The 25,477-nt window shown below is 39.7% G+C and overlaps 1 protein-coding gene across 6 annotated transcripts in view; it reads right to left on the reverse strand.

Annotated features, from left to right (window-relative positions):
- Positions 1–774: 774 nt before the first annotated feature.
- The window catches only part of fbxo34 (F-box protein 34), a 41,620-nt gene continuing 16,917 nt past the window's right edge, over positions 775–25,477 (reverse strand). For 2 of the 6 annotated variants that reach the window (XM_060829135.1, XM_060829131.1), the window contains 5 exons: positions 19,853–19,896; positions 16,543–16,711; positions 16,084–16,205; positions 12,490–12,579; positions 775–5,562 (listed from right to left, as the gene is read on the reverse strand). In XM_060829135.1, coding sequence (XP_060685118.1) covers positions 3,351–5,552 — 2,202 coding nt within the window. In that variant the 5' untranslated portion in view covers positions 5,553–5,562; positions 12,490–12,579; positions 16,084–16,205; positions 16,543–16,711; positions 19,853–19,896 and the 3' untranslated portion in view covers positions 775–3,350. The remainder of the gene's footprint in view (positions 5,563–12,489; positions 12,580–16,083; positions 16,206–16,542; positions 16,712–19,852; positions 19,897–25,477) is intronic. The other 4 variants (XM_060829136.1, XM_060829132.1, XM_060829137.1 and 1 more) reach the window with 2 other exon arrangements.

A 25,477-nucleotide genomic window follows, 5' to 3' on the forward strand; every position in this document is an offset into this window, starting at 1 on the left:
CAGATCTCCTTCATTGCTGAATCAGAGTTTCATAAACTCTGAGACCAGGCTCTGCTGCGCAGGTAAACCCATAGGAACGTTCACGGAGGCAGACGCTGCAGCTGCGGGCATGTCCGTAGCTGCAGAGGTGTGCCCTGCTTGTTACAATCCTCACGGCCCATTTCCTTTGGTCATCTTCCCTGATCAGCAAAACTAATACACAGCAATTCTAGGGACCTCAGACTGCCAATTTTTACTACAATAGCTTTATATAAAAAAAATACACCACATTGCCTGGGTTATGCTGCAGAGCTCAACAAGAGCAGACCTACTGGATTGCCGTAATCTTGGATCTCCCATCCCATAACTTTCTCAACTCTAGAGAATTAAATGGTGCAGTTGTGTATCAAATCAATGCAAGAGTTACTCAGTTATTGTTGAAAAACTCAGTTGGAATTCAGTGGACACTTTTATCTTAAAAAAATGAAAAGGCTACAATATGGGCATGATGGATAGAAATACTCAGTGATGTAAAGTATATGAACATTACAGAAAAGAAGACAACAAAATATGTGACCAATGGCTCATAATTCTGAACCAAGAGCTAATTCCAGAACAAAATTCTTAACAATGAGTCTTCTGTATTGTGTAAATTGTAAAAACTACAGCCAAAAATCAAGATCAAGTCACTTCTATGATGAAAAGTTGATTAAATTATAATCAACCCAAAATTTGGCTTTATTAACAAATGGAATATTTGGAGTCTGATACAGCTTCCATTATAATATTGATTAGTGCTTACAATAAAGAAAGGCTACTTTAAAAGTTCTAATCCATAAATGGGGATATAAATGTATTTCTATATTAGGTACCAAACATTTACAACCAGTATTTTTTAAATTAATGTCCCATTTTATTCATGTTACAACTTCTTTTAAGCTTATAGAAAACTGCAAGTTAATGTACATGACACACAAACAGCAGCTGCACAATTGCGTATCTTAACTGCTGAAGTAACGTAAATAGAGATGCTTGCAACATCGAACACTCAATGTCCAAGTGTTTGGAGTAAGCTGCAAAGAAGTTTGATTGAGGCAAAATACACTCCAAAACAAAGAGTTACAGGTTATGCAGAGACCATAGCAAGCAAACTGGTGAATGACTTTAGGCACCATCTGAAAATGAAGTGCACTGGTAATCAAAAATTAAATAAAAACACATGCTCATGTATCAGATTTATTGCATTTGATGGGATACTTTCTATAATTAATAAAATTCAAAGTAATGTACATGTTAACATGACTACTAATGCAAAAATGAAATCCTAGTTTTGACTACAATTGAGAACAGATGTATAGATACATAATCAATCAAATCATGTACCCCAAACTTGCAAAGGCAGTAAAAGTGCTTTAAGATTTACTTAGAAAAATGAATACATCAGATCTTTACAAACTAGATTTGGGAGTGTTACAGACATTGAACGTTTTGAAAAATAGGCAGCATTCTTATTATGGGGCAACTAGGCACAATTCTTTTCAGCTTAAACAGAGTAAAATACTCCACATGCTGGAAATCTGGAAAAAAAAATTCAACAAGCCAAGTAGCATCCATAGACAAAGAAATATACAATTCATTTATCAGACTGACAATCTTTCATCAGATCCCTACCTCCCTTTCTCCATAAATGCTTTCTAATCTGTTCAATGTTCCCACTGCTTCCTGTGTAAACTTCAAAATTCACCACTGTTTCACAATGCTGAACATTTTCATTAATGCAATTAAAGAGGAAAATATTGTAAAAATTAAAAATATTTATCCCCAGGTTGAGAAAAATAATCAACTCACACCAGGGTATGAACTGAGATGGCATTTGAAGGAAAACATCATGTTAGATGAGTAAAAATATTTGTGCACATATACACACACGTAAAAATGTCCACAACTCATTCCGACTGTGCCGAAGAGATGAGATAATTATTTCACTGTAATTTTTCTTATTTGAGATGTGCAAAGGAGGAGGAGGACTTAAAATGAATCATTTTAAAGTCAAACAGAAATTAGAACTTTTGACTGGAATTCAAAATATAAAACTACCAAGGATCCTGAAATGATACTTCACCATTGCAGTTCATGTAATTATGAAACCATAATAATTTTATATGTTGCTTGGATTTGAACATGGGCTATTCTGAATAGTTTTTGGAGATGAGATCACATTTTTCCACTCTAGAATACTAAGTCACAATTTTGAGAGTTGTGGGTTTTTTTTTGCAGAAAGTTTAAAATAGATTGTTGGTACTCATCAATTATTAAAACTTTAAATGTGGCAAATTTATATCAGTTGGATCAAAACACTATTTACCATGGCATATGACTTTTGTTTTTGATTGAAAGTTGAATTGCATCTTATTTTAACACAGAAACTGGTTTATTTTAATTACAAAACTTGAGTCACTGAAATGACAATGGTATATGCAATCCTCCACTTCAGGTATCAACTGTTTCTGGTTTTAGATGACTATTAAAGGGAGTGTATTTATTTATTGACTAAATAGCAAAAGTATGAATACAGGTGCTTTCAAGAACCAAAAGATGTACAAAAAGGGGGGGGGGGAGAAAAATCATATTTCGCATAGTGCAAAGTATCTTGTTGAAAGCACTTCGTGAATATCCTTCCACTTCACAACTACATGAATGAGATTTTCAAAACACAAAAGCATGTAAACTTTCACATAATTTCTCTAAAGACTAGAAAAGGGTTCACCAAAATCATTGCAACTCAATCCAAAGCACCAACAGCAAAAATAAAAACTGAGAATCCAAGCAACATTACAGAAAAAGATTTCAAGCCATTTTGCATAACCTGTAATTTTGTAATGCCAACATTTTTTCATGTATTTGCCCCAACATTGTATAGCAACATTTGACTAGAATTCTAACCATATCTTAAATGACCAATTTTATTAAGATGCATTTGAGCTCATTCCCACACCAATACTTTGTATTTTCATTAAATGTAATTTTAGGTAGAATATACAAACTATTCAAAATAAAGACCGATATTTAAAACAGACTAATTGCAACAGTGATCTAGCTGCATTGTAGTGATTTGTTGCTGTGCCAGCTACATTAACAGTACAATACTATCATTGATCAAACACATGATAGAGCAAATACTGTACATCTTGCACAGCTAACAGGTGCTGCAGTTCTGTACATGCAGATTCATATAAGCCAATATGATCGTACTGTACAATGTAAACAGTGCAGGACTGACAATATTCCAATCTCTACAGACCGTCCAACAGGAATTTTCCTGGATCTCTAGCCAGAAAAAAACAAATCCACCAATATTTTAAAATAAAATCTCACATCCCATCTCCATTCTTTTTCGCTTTTTCACATATTTGTTGAATATGATTACAGGACTGCACCCAATTATTATCATGAAGCCCAATTTTACAGCCTGGTGAATCTTTTTCTGTTTGCCAACAACACATCCAGTATGAACGCCCATAGGGTAAAACTTTGTAATAGGGTTTTGAATGCCACCGACATGGTGATACATCTCCTTTTGAGTAATGCTTTTTACACTGCTTGCATGGATCATCCTTGTATCGCGGGTCACAAACCCAGCGTGAATCTGTTGCTCTAATATCATAGTTTTCTATTATGAACTTAAAATAATGGCATGTGCATTTCAGAGATGCCAGGGTTTTGGTAGGGAGGAACATAAATATCTTCACCATAATGTGGTGTGGTAAAAAGGCCATGTACTGCCGAGGTTCAAGAAGCTGTTGGATTTTGAAACGCATTTCTAGAAATTCATGAGATACTTGTCTTCTTAACGGAAAGAGCTCAGTTAATGAAGGGCAAGTGGTTTTCAAAGAGATACAAGAATCACCCTGACCTGCTTCTAAGCAACTTTTGTCAAATGTTTTCCTTTCAGCAGACAGAAAGTCAACCTTGCATTGTGCAACATCCTGGAGTTCCTCAGTAGTATTTTCATTTGAATCTAAGTTTTCCACATGGGACTGTTCAAGTGTGAAAAATAATTCTCCAGGAAGTGGTTCCTCACAAGGATTAGACTCTTCCCAATTAGATCTAGTTACTGATTTGCGATTAGTTTCCTCATTCACCCTACAGGCCACTAGCTCCTCGTCAACAGTCAAGTCATTTGCATACTCACCCCTACCATTCTTGGGTAAAGTAAAGTTTGATACAAACTTGTTAGTTTCCCAACATAGGGATGGGGGCTTACACAACTCCTCTTGTATCCCAACATCACCGTCGAGAATTTCTCCAGTATTGTTTGGCAACGATGCTGTTTCTTTGCAGGTTAACGAAAGCGCTTTGCTAGATAAATCCAACACAACACCTGAAATGTTACTAACTGGAGATGGAACATGCATGGCATCCTCCTGAGGTTCAGTGCATTGATTAGTACAGCTTCTGCTTATGTGGCTGTAATGTTTTTTGTTCTCCCCAATACTATTGCCTGCTTTGGACACCCCTGTGGATGCCGTAAAAGCTTCGGCACTCTTGATGCTTTGTTCTGATTGGTGTTGACCAGTCAGCAAAACCCTCCCCACCCCTCTCCGAAAACTATTATTCCTGGACAGGTTCTCCCCACTTCTGTCAGGTTGGTTTTTCAAGCACTCTGATTCCAACTTAGCTATAACTTCTATAACCCGGACATACTCACCTTGTAGTTTATTATTTTCAGTTGACATTTTATGGTTTATATCAAATTCGGGACCTGTAGCAGAAATTGATTCTGATGAGGAGGACCCTCCCTTTGAATGTGCAATACCTGATATGTTAGCACTGGCATTTGTAAATGTTTTGCTACAGTCTGGGAGCAGTGAATTTGCCCTTTGTTCTAGAAAAGCCACCATTTCTGCTACAGAAAGAGTGCTGCTATGACACAATCCATCACCATTTTGTTTCTCATTGTTGACAGATGAATTCTCCTCATTGTTACTGGTTGTTGGGGGGGCAGCATGTAAACACCTTCTGTCAACATCCTTCACATTATCTTTTATTCTCATTGGTTGATTTTTTACTTTCTCTAGATCCGCAGATTTCCTTCTGCGTTTCGCAGTTGTGACCTCAGCATCCCAGCTGCTTTTTATTTTCATGGATCCAGTCCTGTTATTGCATTGATGTGCTGCAAAGAAAGCAATTTTCTCCTTTGTGTTTCCAGGCTTTATGACTGCCCAGATATCCAGTGGTGCCTCCCCTTCTTCTTGATGAATTGAAGGAGGCAGAAGGTTTTCTGCCACATGTTTCTTTCTTCCCTTAAATGCAAGATTTTCAGCTGGATTCCTCATATTGCACATTTTATTTTGAGAAATGAAACCAAAAGGTCTTGGACACCATAAGCTGATGTGAGATGCCACTGTACTAACTGCAATGGATTTACAACATGACTGTTTGTTATAGGTGGACTGGCATCTTTCAACTCTTACAGTTGCATGTTGGCTTGAGCAAAGCCCTCCAAGTGTCTCTTGGCTTGAATCAAGAGATGCATCTTTCTTTTGAAGCTTTGGATATGGCTTAAGGTGCATAGTGACCAACCTGGACAAAACAAAAGAATGGATACAGTGTAGATGAAAAATTTGTTTTTTATTTATAAAAATACCAATAAAAAGAGATTTACTATCTTGCATATAATAATCACAAATGATGCCACAAGGTTACAGAATACAGTTTACTATACTGTATAATGCTAAGTCTCTGGGAGACCATCTACGGACAAAGTTTCCCTGAAACCATTTTGCACTTCAAAACAGAATCCATGTACGGAGCTCCATAAATAATTTTTTTTTGAGCAGGTGCACAGAGTACCTTAAAAAGGAGATAGTTTGTTAACTGCACAAGAACTTTACAATTGCTGTTCAGCTTGCAGGAAGCGTTTGTCATGGAGCCTCTTGCTATACTGTGCGCTTCTATGCTTCTTTACAAACTGTACATACCTTAATTGTGGTCAACATCTTCAACAGACAATACCAAAGCTGAACTGCAACCCTACTTATACAATGTAGTAGGCCAACCTTTTCATTGACTGAAATTAAATTTAACTCTAGAATGTTAAAAGCTTGAATTGGCAGAAAGAAAATCCGGTCTTATTGCAATATTTTTGTGGAAGACCCACTTCAACTATTGACAGTACAATTAAACCAACAGTGTGTGGTAAATGAAACTGAAGCCACATGCCGCCTTCCCTAACTCTGGGCCCAAGATGTACAGTGATAATGACTTAAATAACAAGAGAATACATTACCTTGAATATGAACTCCCAACTTTCTCCCCTTAATCACTGCATTCTTGTAATGCGAACAGCACTACCCCATCCCCCCCCAACCAGTCCCAAATTCCCATGCGACCCTAGGTAGTGACTGAAAATACCTTCATCCCTAGGTGGACCAGCTCTCAGTAGACATGGGTCATAGAGCAAGAAAACAGGGCCTTTGGTCCAACTGTCCCATGCCAACCAGGTATCCTAAACTGAACTAGTCCCATTTACAGAGGAACCTTGATTATCCGAACAAGATGGCAGGCACTATTTCATTCAGATAATTGATTATTCAGTTAATCGACTCAATGCCTCTCCTCTGGGGTTTGGAGTTGTCTGCAAGGTCTGGTCCCTGTTCAGGAGACGAGGCAGCAGCACACTGCACCCTACCTCCCCAACACCGCCTCCTGCTGCACCCCTCCCCCCCCAAGCCCGTCCAACACTGCCCCCCACCGTGTCTGCCCCCACTCACCGTCTGACCCTCACCCCCACCCAGCGTTCCCCCTCCTGGGCAACCGGACTGTACACCAACAGTCTGCAGGCCTTTGTGGGTAAGTCTCCAAGCAATGTGCGCACGCACAGACACAAACACACACACACTTCACACTTTTTAACAAGTTCCACCTTTGTCCTACACAGGACAATGTGAGAGATTATCTGGAGAAGTGGGGTTTAGGGTTCAATCCTATATAGAACTCCAGGGAAAGGTGTAGGGGGAGAGATAGAGAGAGAGGAAAGGAGGGCAGGAGGTCAGTCATTTGGAGACAGTGCCTGGACTTCTATTGATTTCAAGGTCTGTTCTTGGCAGCACTTGAGTAAGCTGAGTTAATCAGTGTAAACAAAAGGTGCGATCAGTGTTGAAACACCTCTTTGATGTAATGTTTCTATTGAGACCTCGAGATCTCCTTTGGATAATCTGATATTCGGATAGTTGATATTCGGATAATCGAGGTCCCTCTGTAACTGCATTTGGCCCATTTCCCTCTAAATCTTTCCTGCTCATGTACCTGTCCAAATGTGTTTTCAATGTTATAATTGTACCTGCCTCTACCATTCTTTCTGGCAGCTCATTCCATACATGTGTTATGGACCAGGCCAGAAGGTAGCCCAGATCCGAACATTTTTAGTTGTTCTAAGCAGATGTAAAGTGGATATTCCAGGAGTGATTCCACTGGTCAAACCACTCAAATGTTAAACAAAGCAAAATTTATTTACAGACTACTGGTTGGCATGGACGAGTTGGACCGAAGGGTCTGTTTCTTTGCTGTACATCTCCATGACTACGACTACCAAATGAAACACGAACAAAAAACAACAGCATATAGAATAACTTAGGAGAAAGTGAGGACAGCAGATGCTGGAGATCAGAGTCGAGAGTGGAGTGCTAGAAAAGCATAGCAGTTCAGGCAGCACCCGAGGAGCAGGAGAATTGTCAGTTTGGGCATGAGCCCTTCGTCAGAAATGAGGGGTGAGTGTCGAGGTTTGGAGACATAAATGGAAAGGGAGGGAAGATAGCTGAGAGTGCAATAGATGGAGGTGGGGGCAATGGTGAAAGGTCACAGGGAAGGGTGGAGCAGATAGATGGGAAGGAAGACTGACAGTAGGACGGTTCACGAGGGTGGTGCCGAGTTGGGAGAATGGAACTGGGATAAGGTGTAAGGAGGGGAATTGAAGAAACTGGTGAAATCCACATTGATGCCATGTGGTTGGAGGCACCCAAGGCAGAAGATGAGGCGGTCGCTGTGTGATTGGAGGGTCCTTCATTTTGACCTGTTTCCTCATTTTCCCTCCTACCAGCTTATCCCAATTCTAATCTTCCAACTCAGCACCACCCTCATGACCTGTCAATCTTTCTTCCCACCTAACTGCTACACAAACCCTCTCCACCTATCACCATTACCCCAACCTGTCGCACTCTCTTCCCCCCCCAGCCCCACACCCCTCCCCCCATTTATCTCTCCACATCCTCAGCTCACAAGCCTCATGATGAGGTGCTCTTGCCAGAAACGTCGATTCTCCTGCTCCTATCGAATAACAACCTATCTGAAAACCCAACGGACTATATCGCAACTCAATGATGCTGTTCCAATTTCCTGCAACATTCCCATAAACACGCCCTCGGCAATAAAGGTAAATTCAAACCCGGGTTCTTATTGGAGAGATCTGAGAGCGCCAGGAACATTTGTTGAATTAGGGAACGTTTTTCTCCCCAGAAGCTTCGAACAGACACCTTGCTAAAAGCAAAACCAACCAGAAAAAACTCTGAACTGGGAGAAGTGGCCACTTCCCTTTCATTGTACAAGTATTTTAAACTCTAAATGCCTTTTCCCGCAAGCAATATCTGTTAACCATTAGCAAAGTCCCTAATCCCAGACAAATCAGAACCTCTGCCTTTTACAACCCCTATTGAAAAAAAAACAAAGAACAACATAATCTGTTAAAGGAACAGCACCATTGCACCATTACACACACACACACACACACACACACACACACACACACACACACACACCTGTGTTTGAAAAAGTTGCCCGTCAGATCCTGTTAAATCTTTACCATCTCACCTTAAAATGAGGACCTCCAGTTCTGGACTTCCCTTACCCTGGGGAAAAGACCTTATCTCATTTTATAAGCCTCGATTAAGTTCACCCTTTAAACTGCCATGATCTAAGGAACAAAATCCTAGCTTATCCAGCTTCTCCACACTTGGTACAATCCTTATAGATCTTTTTGCACTTTTTCCAGTTTAATAACATCTTTCTTAGAGTTGTACACAGTATTCCAAAGGTGGCCTCACCAATGTCTTATACAGCCATAATATGATGTCCCAAACCCAATACTCAATGCTCTGCCCAATGAAGGCAAGTCTGCCAAGTGCCACCTTCACCAAATGTCTACCTGCAATGCCACTTTCAAGGATGTATGAACCTGCACCCTAGGTGTCTCTCTGTTCAACACCATTCCCCAGGGCCCTACCATTAGCTGAATAAGTCCTGTCCTGGTTCGCCTTACCCAAAATGCTACCCCTCGCATTTATCTAAATTAAACTGCAAGGATTCTCAAGTTCAAAAATTGAAAATCAATTGAGAATTCAAGTTCTCAATTCTAAAGTTCAGAAATAAAATTATCACCTTAGTTCTAAATGACTGCCCCTTCATCTTGAAACTGTGTTCTCTTGTTTTGGATTTCACAGCCAGAGAAAACAATGTCTTCAAGCATCTTCATTATCCTAAACATTTTAATGCCATCCATCCCTCATTCTTCTGAAGTCCAAAAGAATAGAGATATAATTTATTGTACCTCTCAACATAGCAAACCTTCTCATCCCCGAGACTAATTGTGTAAGCCTACACTGTATTGCCTCCAATGCAAGCATATTTGTATTTAAATATACAGCCTAAACTTGCAAATTGTTTCAGGTATGGTCTCACCCAAGCCCTGTACAATTTTGGAAAACTTCAAGATTCCTGTACTGCTATTCCCTGCAAATGAAGGAAACAAACCATTTGTTTTCCAACAGATTTTTGTATGATTCCAAAGTACAACATTTACTGCAAAAAGAGACCAACTGAATAGTTGGTATTGACACCTCCCCTTCAGGTAAATAGATTTCCCCCATCAACTCAATCCTAGTCATTCATTATTTTGTACACCTCATTTAAGTTACGCTTTGTTCAAAGGAAAATAATCCTAACCTTTCTAATCTTTCTTCATAGCTGCAATTTTCAAGCTCTGGCAACATTTTTGCAAATCGCCTCTGTATTCTCTATCGAGCAATTATGCCATTCCTGTAATGTAATCACCAGGAATGTGCATCAGCTGTGGCCCAACCAGTGTCTTGTACAACTTCAGTATTACATCCCGACTTTTGTATTCAATGCTTCATCCAATGAAGAAAAGCACCCCATATGCTTTCTTTACCAACTTAGCTACCTGTCCTGCCATCTTAAGGGACCTATGCACATGCATTCAAAAGGTCACTGACTTCCTTGCCCTGTCTCAAAACCCTCCCAATTTCCCTGTATTTGCTTTGTTTGCCCTACCTAAATACATAACTTCACACTCCAGAACAAATTCCATTTGCCACTTTTGCACTTAATCAAACCACTAATATGATTCTGCAGTCGAAAGCTATCTGCTTCACCATGAACTACAGTGCCAAAATGTGTGAAAGGCACAGCATTTGTGATGCATTGAAGTTAACTTTCAAAACCAGCACGTATAGTCAAAGAGGGGGTGCAATTCTGGATTTAGTATAAAGAAATTGGGTACTTGAATAGGAAGGGTTTAGAGGGATATGGTACAAATGCTGGCAAATGGGACTAGATCAGTTTTGGATATCTTGTTGGTATGGACAAGTTAGACTGAAGAGTCTGTATAATTTTATGACTCTAAATAAGATGAAACTAAACAGGTGAAGTAGCAATGAGTGACCATTTTACAGAAAGTGATCGTAAAACACAGTTAGCTTTAGCATTATTGTGCAAAGAATAGGGATCAAAGTTCTAAAGTGGGGAAGGGCAAACTTTCCAGAACTAATAAAATTTGACAAATACAGACTGGACACAGGCATCTGAAGTCAGTGCCAAATCAGTAGGAAGCATTCAAAAGTGAAGTTTACAGGCACAGGGTAGACTCATCTCCAAAAAGGGTGGTACTGTCAAATCCAGAGCTCCCACTCCCAACCACATGATCCAGAAGCACACTATGCCATATAAAGACAAAAGAATTGAGTCTATGACCATCTCTTTAAAAGAAGTAACGCTTACTTTAGAAGTCAACAAAGTAAGTGGTGAAATGAAAAAAGAAATTAGGAAAGCAGAGAATATTACATAAAGCTAAGTAGTTTAATTAAAGAAATTCCAACAATATTTTAATGGTACATTAAAAACAAGAGGATGTCTAAGAAAGGGTTGGGTCCAAGGGTGACTTGTGGGTGGACGTAGATAATGTGGGCAAGGTTCTTAAGGAGTCTCATGAGTAGATATGCTCATTAAGGAGAAAATGTAAATATTAAATGTGTAATTGAAAAGGGAAACATTGGAGGTACTGATCTCTTTGAAGGTCCAGGGCTGGGTAGGTTTTATTCTAGGGTGTCAAAGGAAGCAAAAAGTGAGAGACGATGTATGTTGCAGGATCATTTCCCAAACCTTACAAGACACAGATGAATACCAAATGATTGGAGGTCTGTAAACATTGTACCACTGTTGAAAGACAGTGTGATGAATAGGCCAAATTGGTCTGATCTTGGCGGTGGGCAAGTCATGAGACTCAATACCAAGTGAGAGGATAAAGTTACTTGAGAAGACACAGATTAAATCAGGGATAGTCAACATTGTCATGTTAATGGACATCTGTGCCTTAGCAACTTAAGTGAATCATTTTAAGGCATAATTATAAGAATTGATGAGGATCATGCAGTAGATGCTGCCTATCTGACAAGAACCCATATGACAGACTGTTAAGAAATGTTAAAGCCCACTGGAAACAGGGGAATGTAGCAAGTTAGATCCAAAATTAAAATCAGTGACAGAAAAGGTTGGACAAAGCAAGAATTTACTAAAAATTTTGCTTGGAAAATCGGTTGGAATTCTTCGAGGAAGTAAGTAATAGAGTTGATGAGGAGCCAGTGAATGTGGTTTATTTGGACTTTCAGAAGGCTTTTACCAAAGCCCCATGTAAAAGATTAATGTGCAAAATTAAAGAGCACAATACTGATGGTAGTGTATTGAGATAGAAAGCAAACTGATTTTGCTGACAGCAAGCAAAGAGTCTGGGTCTGCTTCTAAATGACAGGTAGTAACTTGTGGGACACTGCAGGGATTAGTGATAGGATCACAGCTATTCACGGTCTTTTGAGATAAACCAGCTGGATAGAAATAACTCTTTGAATATCATTTTTCTGGATTTTCGTGAAACACTTCACATAGTATCATGCAGGGGATTGTACCACAATGTCAGAATGCTTGGCATGGGTGGAGGACTTCCACAACTGACAGAAAAATAACTGAACCACAAGAAATAGAGACATTGAACAATATAATTTGCTAGGTATCTTGAAGATCGGTGTTGATTATTATGTACTTAAAATGAAATGAAAAAGCAGCAAAACACCAAACTAAGGAAGAATGATAAATAAATTACAAACAAGCTGATCAAATGCAGAAGCAAATTTGCAGAGAACATTTGTTTTTGTTATTGCTACATACCTTACAATATGGCCTTTTGCATTACACCTTCATATCTCTTGGAATCAGAAATTTATCAAAATGAACTTGCACATGGGGGAAAATGTTTACCTGGTGAAGAGAGGCAAAAGTCTTAAATAAGAAATAACAATGCTACTTTGGTTTAAAAGCTTAGTAGACAAAGGATTTAACAGGAAAACATATTTCCAAGATACTCAAAATGTAACCTTCAATAGTCTGTACAAGTACCAAATGAAAAAAAAAACACAGATGACCCCAGAAATTCTATAAATCTTCTTTAATTCCAGCAGAACATGAGCTACTTCTAACTTTACACACACACACACACACACACACACACACACACACACACACAAATAAAATCAGGCATCCTTAAGATATCATGTGTGGAATTCCGTGGCTCGATTACCTTTCATATTAAAAACCTAAATGTCTTAATAACAGGAAAGGTGGAGACCGAACAGATAGTGGGGAAATAGAGAAAACTTATATGTAGAATGAGGTCGAATGAGGATAGCAAAGCAGATGATGTGGAGTGCAGAGGGTGAGGGGTGAATTTAGGTGCAGGTTGAAAACCATACGACACAGAACCTGGAGGTAAACAACAATGATATTACAGCATAAATTGCTATGGGTGGAAGAAAATCAAAAGTTTTATTGATCCACATGGTACAGTCCGTTAGGCACGCACTACAATATGGCGAATACAGATATCAGGTTTATGGCAAGGTGTAATAACACCACTGCATGGGAGGGAAGCAAAAATATAGACAATACAAGTTCGTTATATTGATTAATTTTCGTTTTAAACACATCAAATACTTTACATCCTAATGATTTAAAACTTCATTAAATGAAGTGTTGAAATTAGATTGTGTCAAGATTAAAACCAAAGATCCCAACATATCCTCAAAATTACATTTTCACTAGGTCAGTATAATGGATGTTTTTTGAAACACCCAAATTCTATAAAACCATTAAGCCAGATCTATGATTTATGCAGCAAAGGTCAAGCAATTTGAAAATCCTGCACACGTTGATTACTGTATCAACTAGATCTATGGGTTTCAAATTGTTTTTCAAAAATATTTAATTAAGCACATTCTTTAGATTTAATTCAGTGGCGCAGTGGGCATTTGGAGTAAGTACTGACCTATAACGACATAACTGTGCTTCCCATATCCGGTGTGAAATTTATTCCTTCCCTCCAAACCATTGCTATCAATTCATAGAATCATGGTGTCCCTGCAATGTGGAAACAGGCCATTAGGCCCAACAACTCCACACCAATGTTCTGAAGAATAACTCGTCCAAACCCATTCTCCTAACCAATTACCTTACATTTGCACCTAACTAATGCACCTACCCTACACATCCCTGAACACTAATGGGCAATTTAGCATGGCCAATTCACCGAACTTGCATATCTTTGGATTATGAAAGAAAACCAGAGCGCCTGGAGGAAACCCACACAGACGGGGGGAGAATGTGCAAACTCCACACAGACAGTCGCCCGAGGCAGGAATCAAACCCCCAGGTCCCTGGTGCTGTGAGGTAGTGACACCAACTACTGAACCACCCTGTTACCCTAAATTGTATCCAATATTATCATTGCCGGAATGACTTATGTAGGCTGAAATAAACTGATTATATAATGCTTTAGGCTTAATTTTTAACCTACGTTTAAAGACAAAGGGAGTCTTTGAGCTACACTTGTCAGGCTGAATTCAGAATGCCAGTCAAGGGAATGGGCGAGCAAGGTCACACCTGGAATAAACAGCATGGGCAACTTTGCCAAAAGAAGGACAACTTTTGACATAGAAAGGAATGTGCATGATTTGTACGAGCCAGTGATGGTGAATGCAAGGAGGAAATGGTCTCCAATCCAAAAGATGATCGTCAAGAGACCCTATTCCATAGCCATAGGAAAGAGGGAGATCCACCCTAGCATTGCCCCAAGGAAAGAAAAAAAATCAGTGGACTTTACTGCCAGCATTGGATTTGGGAAATTCCCCAAAGACAATTGGAAGCACCTGGAAATGGTGACCTAAAGTTATTAATTGGTGAAACAGGCAAACAAAAACACACTAGAAGCGATTTTGTGGAGAGTGCAATGACTGATAGAAAAGTGGCATGTTCCTTTCTCCAGTTTATATTACATTGCCTACTGAAAACAGCATTAATGAAACACTTCCTGTAACTTGATACAGTAATCTTACAATTGGAATTCTTGCTGTCTTATTCCTTATAGCCAATAACTCAGAAGTTTGGATGTCTTTTCAACATCAGTCTCAAACGGATTATAACAATGTGTTTTTCTCCTTGCCTGAAACAGTTCTTACAGGAAGATATTAGAAAATAAAGAAGAAGAGTTTTGAAAGGAGACACAGGAGAGAAATGGATAGGAAGAGTGGAAAGTCTTATCAATAATGTAATTCAAATTGCTAAGGTGTCGAATGTCTAGTGCAACATTTACAAAAGACTTGGACCACTAGTTGCCAGTTCACACAGTACTATCATTCCCACATGCACACTATACAGTGGAACCTCGATTGTCCGAACATGATGGGCGGGCACTATTTCGTTTGGATAATCGATTATTCGGTTAAATCAATTAAAATGCCTTTCCTCTGGGGCTTGGAGTTTTTAAAAAGTCTGCTCCTCATTCAGGACACTGCAACATGAGGCCCCACCCCCATCCCTGTGCAACGACCCCCCTCGCCCTCGGCCCCCACCCCAATCCCCGTGCAACGCCCTCAGCATCCTCCCCCCACCCCAATCCCCGTGCAACAGCTCGGCCCCACCCCCTACAATCCCCTTACAACAGCTCAGCCCCGCCCCCCCCACCCACTCACCCTAATCCCCTTACAACAGCTCGTCCCCACACCCAATCCCCATGCAACAGCTCGGAACCCCCCACTCCAATCCCCATGTAACAGCTCGGCTCCGCCCCAAATCTCCGTGCAACACACCCCTTGCACTCAACACACCTCCCACCCAACCCCTCTCCGGGGCAGCTGGACCGGACACCAACAAGACTGCTGCAGTTCCCTTTGTGGGGTAAGTCTCCAAAGAGCGCACAGGTGCAGCCACAGCCACACACAACTTTTTATTGCAACTTTTTGACAGGTTTCACATTTGTCCTGTACAGATTATGTGTGGAACGGGGGTTTAGGGTACACCCTGTATAGAACTCCAGAGAAAAAGTGTGGGGAGAGAGAGGGCAGGAAGTCAATAATTTAGAGATTATGCCTGTTTAATCACTAAATAAAAGACGCAATAACTGTTGGAAACATGCCTTTGATGTAATGTTTCCATCGGGACCTGGAGATCTCCTTTGGATAATCAGATTTTCGGATAGTTGGTATTCGGAAGAATCGAGGTTTCTCCGTATATATAATTCTGATGCAGGGTCATTTAGGACTTCAGAGGAAAGTGAGTTGAACAGATTCTGCCTCACCTGAGTTGCTCCAACATTCCCTATCTATTTTATATTCCCGACGTTGTTCTCATTTGAACATATTATTTACTAATTGCTTAGCTTAATGACATTTGTACTTTTTTTTTGATACTCTTGTAAAAGCTGGCACTTACTAAAATTCTCACTAGAGGCAATTCCAAAGTAAGGCACACCGTCACTTCCTCCACTGCTTCCTACATCCTGAGACTTGGCATAACTTCTCACCACAAGGCCTTACCACATCTTCAAAAACAAACTGAAAGAGAAAACCGGAAGCAAATGTTATATTATGCACACGGAAATACAAAAACCTGTTCAAACAAATGTCAGTTCTTTAATACCATTTTTGGCTATCAATTATCTATAAAAGAATAATAAACTGTCAAGACACGAAGAAAAGTTTCATTACCTCCATTAATTTATTTATACTAGAAGGAAACAAGATGGTACTTTTCCATTCCATGGAAAGTTGACTGTAATTCAGAAATTAGTTTACTATGCTAACATATAAATTCAACTAGTGAGATTACCAAATAGTACAATTACACAATTAAAAATAATTAGAATTTGAAATTAATATTCAAAGAACTGACCAGTATTCGTCGCACTTTCTCACGATCAACAGCGAATGAAATAAATATATACATGCAGCACAAGAAAGCAGCAATGGTAGTAATACAAAACATGAGCTCAGTGAGAAGGGCTCAATTACTGAAGTACAGGGCTGTCAACAGATTGCTTTATGTTGTACTCTCTGGAGACCTGCAGGAACAAGACAGCATTTCACAACTAGCGTAAAGGAATATAACCACATATTATTCAAGAATTCTAGTCTTGATTAAACATCTATGCAGAGGCTCTTTATCCAAGAAACATATCAGTTTTTCTAAATTTGTAGTAGCCATAGATACATCCCTGTAGCACAGTATTAATTGGTTTGCAGCAACGTAAAAAACTTAGAACACAATTACTTTGAGAGTTTAACTTAAAAATGCACAAGTGAATTCAGGCAAGATCAACAAGCATGCAACAACATATGCAATAAAGCACCAAACTTTTATGCATGATTCAGCTAACCAATAATCAATCCGTTGCACTAAGTAACTGCCTCCCAGCAAACAGATTATATCCTTATTACTCAACTATAGCTCAACCAAAATGGGCTTTGAATTTCTCAGAAGGAAACTGATAAAAGAAGACCCAAACCTGTATGAAGTTGACTAATGGCTGATTTGCTTTTAGGCGTAACCCTGACCTGGAGACAAAGATTAACTGCTCTGTCAGCCAACTCTTACAGCAGGGCACCATTAATTGCTTACTCATCCAACCAATTTTTCAACATGCTGCAAACTATTACAACAGATAAGGTGCCAGAAAACATTTCCTAATGTTAAACTTGGACATTCTCGAATGACTGCAATAAATATAAAAATATTATCGGTCTTCGTAACTGCTTTGAGTCCAACATTTAAAAAAAAAAGGAGCAGCACATGCAGTTTCTAGATTACTTCATTTACTAGATCTTGTTTCTCTAAATTCTGCCTTTGGGAGAGCAGATTGCAGTACAATTCCATGTATACCAGCAAACCTTTGATACCTCAATCATTGTAGCAATTTTTAAATTTATCAACATATAGAAAGCAAGTGCCTACAGACTATTTAACCTTAGGCAAGGAGATCTAATGGCACCACAAGCAAGTTCAATTCTGTCCCATGTATATTTTTAACAAGGCAGATACCAGAAAATGTAATCCTACTATTTCAGCGTGGAGAAATTGAAGTATAAGCTGAGCAAAGAGTTAAAACTGCACAGCATTCATTTATCTGGGAGAAATAAAAATGCTGCTCCATTTTTGATGAGGATTACAAAACAAGCATGTTAAGATATGTTATATTTGGTACTGCAGACACCTGACCGCAACTGCAAAAAGCATCCAGACAATACTCAAATTCTTATATTTATTTAATAAAGGATTAGTATGGCATTTCTTAATAAATTCACAAGCTACTGTGCACTACAACAGTACATAGAGTCATAGAGATGTACAGCATGGAAACAGACCCTTTGGTCCAACCCATCCATGCCGACTAGATATCCCAACCCAATCTAGTCCCACCTGCCAGCACCTGGCCCATATCCCTCCAAACCCGTCCTATTCATATACCCATCCAGATGCTGCAATTGTACCACTTTCTCTGGCAGCTCATTCTATGCACGTACCACCCTCTGCATGAAAAAGTTGCACCTTAGGTCTCTTTTATATCTTTCCCCTCTCACGGGTGGCACACTGCTGCCTCACAGCGCCAGAGACCCCGGTTCAATTCCCGCCTCAGGCGACTGACTGTGTGGAGTTTGCACATTCACTCCGTGTCTGCGTGGGTTTCCTCCGGGTGCTCCGGTTTCCTCCCACAGTCCAAAAACGTGCAGGTTAGGTGAACTGACCATGCTAACTTGCCTATAGTGTTAGGTGAAGGGATAAATGTAGGGGAATGGGTCTGTGTGGGTTGCACTTCAGCGGGTTGCTGTGGACTTGTTGGGCTGAACAGCCTGTTTCCACACTGTAAGCAATCTAATCTAATCACCCTAAATCTATGTCCTCTAGTTCTGGACTCCCCGACCTCAGGGAAAAGACTTTGCCTATTTATCCTATCCAAGCCCCTCATCATTTTGTAAACCTCTATAAGGTCACCCTCAGCCTCCAACGCTCCAGGGAAAACAGCCTCAGCCTGTTCAGCCTCTCCCTATAGCTCAAATCCTCTGACCCCGTAAATCCTCTAACACTTTTCTGAACCCTTTCAAGTTTCACAATAGGAAGGAGCCCAGAATTGCACGCAATATTCCAACAGTGGCCTAACCAATGTCCTGTAAGCCGCAACATGACCTCCCAACCCCTGTACTCGATGCACTGACCAAAGGAAAGCATACCAAACGCCTTCTTCACTATCCTATCTACCTGCGACTCCACTTTCAAGGAGCTATGAACCTGCACTCCAAGGTCTCTTTGTTCAGCAACACTCCCTAGGACCTTACCATTAAGTGGATAACTCCTGCTAAGATTTGCTTTCCCAAAATGCAGCACCTCGCATTTATCTGAATTAAACTCCATCTGCCACTTCTCAGCCCGCTGGCCCATCTGGTCCAGATCCTGTTGTAATCTGAGGTAACCCTCTTCGCTGTCCACTACACCTTCAATTTTGGTGTCATTTGCAAACTTACTAACTGTACCTCGTATGCTCGCATCCAAATCATTTATGTAATGACAAAAAGTAGGGGGCCAAGACACTGATCCTTGTGGCACTCCACTGGTCACAGGCCTCCAGTCTGAAAACAACCCTCCATCACCACCCTCTGTAGTACAGTTGCCCAACTAATTCATATGCATGATATTTCTTGCACTTCCTTCATTTTACATCCGTTACTATCATAAACAGCATCACAAGGTTTGTCAAGTACAACTGTCCCTTTGGAAATCTGTACTTTTCAACTGAGATGTATTTTCTTTTCAACTGGGTACATAGTTTTAACCTCAATAAATGAATTATTCCAACTACAGACATTAATGTATCAGACTTAAAATTACCTGCATTATCTCAGATTTTTTTTGTCCTAAACTGGCACTCTCCAGCCCTCCCGTCATGTATCCACAATCACATATAGCCCTGAAAAGTGAATACCTCAGGCTTTTGTAGCGCAGTGGTACTGTCCCTCCTTTTGAGCCAGGAAACCCAAGTTAGAGTCCCATCTGCTCCAAAAGGTGTATAATAGCATCGCTGAATAGGATGTTTCAAAAATAACTACCTAGGGCTGTGGCAATTTCTTTCATTATGATCATCATATCAATCCGATCTGGCTCTTCTGATCTTTCGAGGTTAACATTTAGGATCATTTAGGAAAATACCTACCATAATACTGTTCAGTTCACTGTCACTTCTTGTCCAGTATCCTTCTGTTTAATAAATAGAAATGTTGCATATCAAATACCTTTAACATTTTTTGATCTTCCGCAAACTGAAAATTTCTCGTTTTGGCATATCCCTTTTCACATTTGTAAAATGTTTCCATATTATTCTCAGATCTTATCATTTTTTTCTATTATTACACCCCCAAAGATCATCTTCAATTTTGATTAGTTCTACTGCCTTTTGTTTTATACATACTCAAATGTATGAAATGGGACCAGAGTGGACCATTCAGCCCATCAAGCTAGCTCTGCCATCCAACACAATCATGACTAATCTGTTTGAATTGCAAAATTCCACATTCCTATTTGCTGCCAAGAACTATTCTACTTCCTTTATTTTGAACCCAACATTGTTAGTCCATACTTTAGAAGCTACTTTTAGAAATATTCGATTGCAACCCGACAATGCTATGTGCAGATTTACCTTGTTCTAGCTCACTCATCACCTTTCTACAATCTTCTCTAATTCATTGTTGGGTTCCAGTTTTCATGAGGACGATTTGCCCTTTCAAATTGGCTCCTAAACCTTTTCATAATATGTTCATTATTCAAGTTGTTCATCCTTATTTCGCTAATATCTATCTCTACCTCATCTATTTCATCATTCAGCAGATTCTGCAGCAACCCCTACCTTAAAGTGCCATAGAGCTGTACAGCATGGAAACAGACCCTTCGGTCCAACTCATCCATGTTAACTAAATGTCCTAAATTAATCTAGTCCCATTTGCCAACATTTGGCCCATATACTGTACCTCCAAACTCTAAAGATAACAAATGCTAAAATTACAGTGGGTCAGACAGCATCCATGAGAGATAGCAAGCCAACATCTCGAATCCAAATGACTCTTCAACCCACTGTGATCTCTGGCATTGGTTGTTTTCAGTAGAATCCAGCATTAGCAGTAATTTGCTCCGTCTAAACCATTCCTATTCATATACTCATGAAGATACCTTTAAAATGTTGCAATTGTACCAGCCTCCACTTCTTCTGGCAGCTCATTCCATACATGCACCACCCTGTGTATGAAAGTTGCTCCTTGAAGTCTTTCCTCTCTCACCTTAAACCTACGCCCTCTATTTTGGGCTCTGCTACAGTCTTTATATCCCAATTTATTGTTCCATTTTTGTTCAGCTTGCTGTCAGGCTTCTATAAATGCTAACAAAAAGTGTAGGCAATCTTTAAAATAAATTTAATAATCTAATACATGCGATGTCTTTTTCACATACTATTTTGTTTCTTTGCTTAAATGTTTCAATAACTGAAGTATAGATATTTTATTTCACTACTCGATATCTCCCCTACTAAAATATCATCTCTTTCCACAATCTTTTTAGCCAATGCACTTACATAGCTTTATCCCAAGATTCAAATTCAATTCCAATACGAGAACCTACTTCGGCTATCCACCATTTACAAGACAAGATACAAGGTGATAAGCTAACCTCCACTTGTCTGGATGTGAAGTTCCATTAAACTGAAGAGGCTCAACATCAAGTAAATAATACAGCTTGCTCAGCTGATACACCATTCACCATCTTCATTCAAGCAGCAACATAAGTAAAAGCAGAGCATACAGTTTACAAAATTCACTGCAGCACCTCACTGTGGTTCCTTTGACAGCACTTTCCAAACCCATCACCTTTATCACCTAGAAAGACCAGGGCAATGGATCCATGGGAACACCATCACCCACAAGCTCCCCTCCAAGCCACACATCATCCAAAACGTGGAGGTAACGCTGTGATTCTACTTTGCGATAAGCCAAAATCAAGCAACTCATTCCTAACAACGGTGTGGTGAACAGACCCTCTGTGGACTGCAGTCATTTAAAATAGCAGCTCAGCACCTCCTTTTAAATTTAAATGATGGCTTAACCAGGAACAGGCATATTGTGTGAAAAAACTAAAATCCTCAATTCAAATTGTGAAAAATACTAATCGACTAATTAAATTATTAATAATAAAGTTCTCTCATAGACCATTCCAAAACAACATAACACTTGAGACACAGAGATTAGTTTAGGTGTGAATATGATAAGAGCCATTGCAAAACTGTAGAAAGTGTGGAAACATGATTGCAGGGACTCAAAAATGGGGCTCTAGACAAAACGGTGGAGATGAGGATAGAAGAAACAGGGGAAATTGGGTTTACGATCACAATTTAGAGGAAAAATTATTCCAGTTTTATCTCTGAAAGGAGAGGTAATGAGCAGTTGTACCAGATGACAGTAGGTCCCGAATAATTTTATTGAGGCCTAGGGCATAGTGGGTGAAGATGAAGACACAGGTGAGCACATCAGGTGCTCACTGCAACCCTATCAAGGTTTCTGGCAAAATGGATAAATGAGCACATGTCCTTAACACAATATCAATTAACACCCTAAAATAACTTTTGCCCCATGCACTATTTGCAAAGCATTGGCTGAGATCTGCTTTAAGTTTGGGCAAATGATACATACACGACAACTAGTGTAAAACTGTGCACCAGCCATCCAAAGTCAATGGTATATTCCAGGCTGATCTTTCAACATCATCCTACTCAGTCATCTTCATTTATACTTAGCTGACACTCACTGTACTAAAGCCCACTCAACTCATGACCTCTCAGTAGGTCAAACATAGGAAAATTTGAAGGTAAGTAATCCTTTCTCACTGCTGTCAAAATGCTTTTGAAATCCAAAATTTATAAATAAAATGTGGTGGTGGCATAATGGTAGTGGACTATTAATATAGAACCCTAGGTAAATGCTTTGGCAACATGGATTCAAATCCCACTATGGCAAATAATGAAATTTCAACTCAATTTAAAAAGAAACAGAATTTGAAAAGCTGGCCCAACTTTTTTTTGTTGATTGTTGCTATAATTGCCGATTCTTGTAAAAAACCCATCTGGTTCACTAATGTCCAACAGGCAAAGAAATCTGTTGCCTCACTGGCCTACATGTGACTTCAAATTCACAACAATGTGGTTCACAATGACATAGGGCAATAAACGTTGGCCTAGTCAGTGGCACCCACATCCCATGAATGGATTTTTACGTATCATCATCCTACCTATTCTTTATAACATTAATGTTATATCGAACTATGGGCCTTCCTAATTGAAGTAAGATCTCTTTTTAAACAAAGGTAATATGCATAACAATTCATGTGATATATTAGTTGTCAAACAAGCATTGCTTTCTAGTTATTTTTTATAAGCTCAGCATAAAACACACGAACTATTCAAATCCATACGTGAAAAAAATGCTCCATCTCAAAAGATGGCACTTGATCTGCTAAATAGTATCCTCCACAATTTATAAGTCAGTGATGTTTCCTATTCACAGTTCCAATGATATGTCAGTGCAGTCAACATCTCATGACATATCACTTGAATACCAACATCATACTTAACTAACAATGTGCGCAAACCAAAAATGGAATCAGGATCCAGTCTCCGTACAATGGACAAATGTAACCACTAGAAAATGGAAACACCCCAGCAGCATGTTAGTCATGTACCTCATTACTGTATTACCTATGGACAACTGGGACTTTACTTTGCCACAACCTTCTCATGACTGACATGAAAAACATTTAGGAGCTCAGTGTGGGATCTTTGAACATTGACATGAAACTGGCCATGGAGTAAGTTTAATTGGGATAGGATCAAAGGCTAGTTATATTTTAAAATAAAATGGTACTGGGAATAGCTGCAGACATAGGGGATAGCTCTGATGTTTAGAGAGGTCATGACTGAGGCTCTCAAATTGACAAAGGAGTTACAAGGGGAATTTTCAATAAAACGTATGATAGCAAGAATAATTAAAATTTAAGAACAGTTCGGACTTGTGAGAATGCAGGTAGACAACCCTTTATCCGAAAAGCTCCAAAGTCCAAAGTTTTTTTGTGAAGTTTTCTTCTCATTAGCAAGGTTGTTTGCCGTGCAAACAGTTAACCCAACTTCACACCCACTCAATGCACGTCACTCAGATGTGACATGGTTGGGGTGGGGGGTGGTTGGCCCAGCTCTGGCAGGCCTCAATGCCTCAATTCTGTTTCCAGGCCCCATTCTACTCAGTGTGTGCGCTCCTCCAGTAAGATTTTTAAAAATTTCACCATCAAACTGTCAATTATGCAGAAATTCAGAAAATTCTGAATTCCGAAAACCAGCTGGTCCCAAGCATTTCAGATAAAAGGATTGTGCACCTGTACAAGTGGACCTAGGCATACTAAATTGTGAGTTACATGAATTAATAAGAATTCAATTGCAGTTAGTTAAAGCTGCATGGTTTAAAGACAACAAACTCCTAATCAACAAAAAATAGAAAATTGCTGGAAAAGCTCAGCAGGTCTGGCAGCAATTTCTGTTTTTGCTTCTGATTTACAGCATCCACAGTTTTTAAAAATCTCTCCATCAAAATCAGCAAAATGAAGGAGCTGGGAGGCATGCCTGTCTGCATCAGTTGTGCCAAGGTGGAGATGGTTAACAAGTTTCTGTGAGCAATGATCACCAACAATCTGTCCTGGTTGACGTACAAGGAGACAACCATCAAAAAAAGCACAACCACACCTGCACTTCCTCAGGAAGCAAAGGAAATTCAACATGTCCACAAGGACTCTTACCAATTTTTACAGATGCATCATAGAAAGCATCTAATCATGGTAATGGACTGGAAGAAAAAGAATTTGTGGAATGTCTACAAGATGGCTTTTTGGATGCAGCTTGTGATAGGGCCCACTAGAGAACAGGCAATACTGTAATTAGTGTTGTGCAATGAGGCAGACTTGATAAGGGAGCTTAAGGTGAAGGAACCCTTAGGAGGTAGTGATCAAAATAGGATTGATCTCAAATTGCAGAGTAAATTCATAGAAAGAATCAGAGGTAAAAGTGGTACAGCTGAATAATGGTAACCACTGAGGCATGAGGGAAGAGCTGGGTAGAATTGACTGGGAGAGGAGCCTAGCAGGAAAGGTAGTGGAACCACAATGGCAGGAGTTTCTGGGAGTATTCAGGATACACAGCAGAGATGCATCCCGAGGAAGAAGCAGCATGGTACAGGGAGGATGAGTAGGGAAGTCAGGAAGCACATAAAAGCAAAAGAGAAAACATATAAAGTAGTGAACAATTAGCCTAACCTCAATCGTGGGTAAGTTCCTGGAATCAAGGAGGATGAGATTTCTGATTATTTGGAAATATATAGCAAAACAGGAGAAAGTTTCATCAAGGGGAGGTCATGCCCAAAAAATCTGCTAGAATTTTTTGAGGAAGTAATTACAGGTTAGACCAAGGAGAGCTAATGAATGTTATCTATGTGGACTTCAAGAAGGCTTTGACAAGGTGCCACACAGGAGGCTGCTGAGTAAGCTAAGGGCCCATGGTGTCAGAGTCAATCTGCTAGCATGGATAGAAGCTTGGCTGTCTGGTGGAAAGCAGCAAGTGGGGATAAAAGGGTCCCTCTCAGGATGGCAACCGGTAACAAGGTGGTGCTCCACAAGGTTCAGTGTTGGGCCCATCACTTTTTACTTGATACATTAATGATCTGGATGAAGGAACTGAGGGCATTCTGGCTAAGTTTGCAGA

This window comes from Hemiscyllium ocellatum, chromosome 8 (genome assembly GCF_020745735.1).
Source record: "Hemiscyllium ocellatum isolate sHemOce1 chromosome 8, sHemOce1.pat.X.cur, whole genome shotgun sequence".
Lineage (NCBI taxonomy): Eukaryota > Metazoa > Chordata > Chondrichthyes > Orectolobiformes > Hemiscylliidae > Hemiscyllium > Hemiscyllium ocellatum.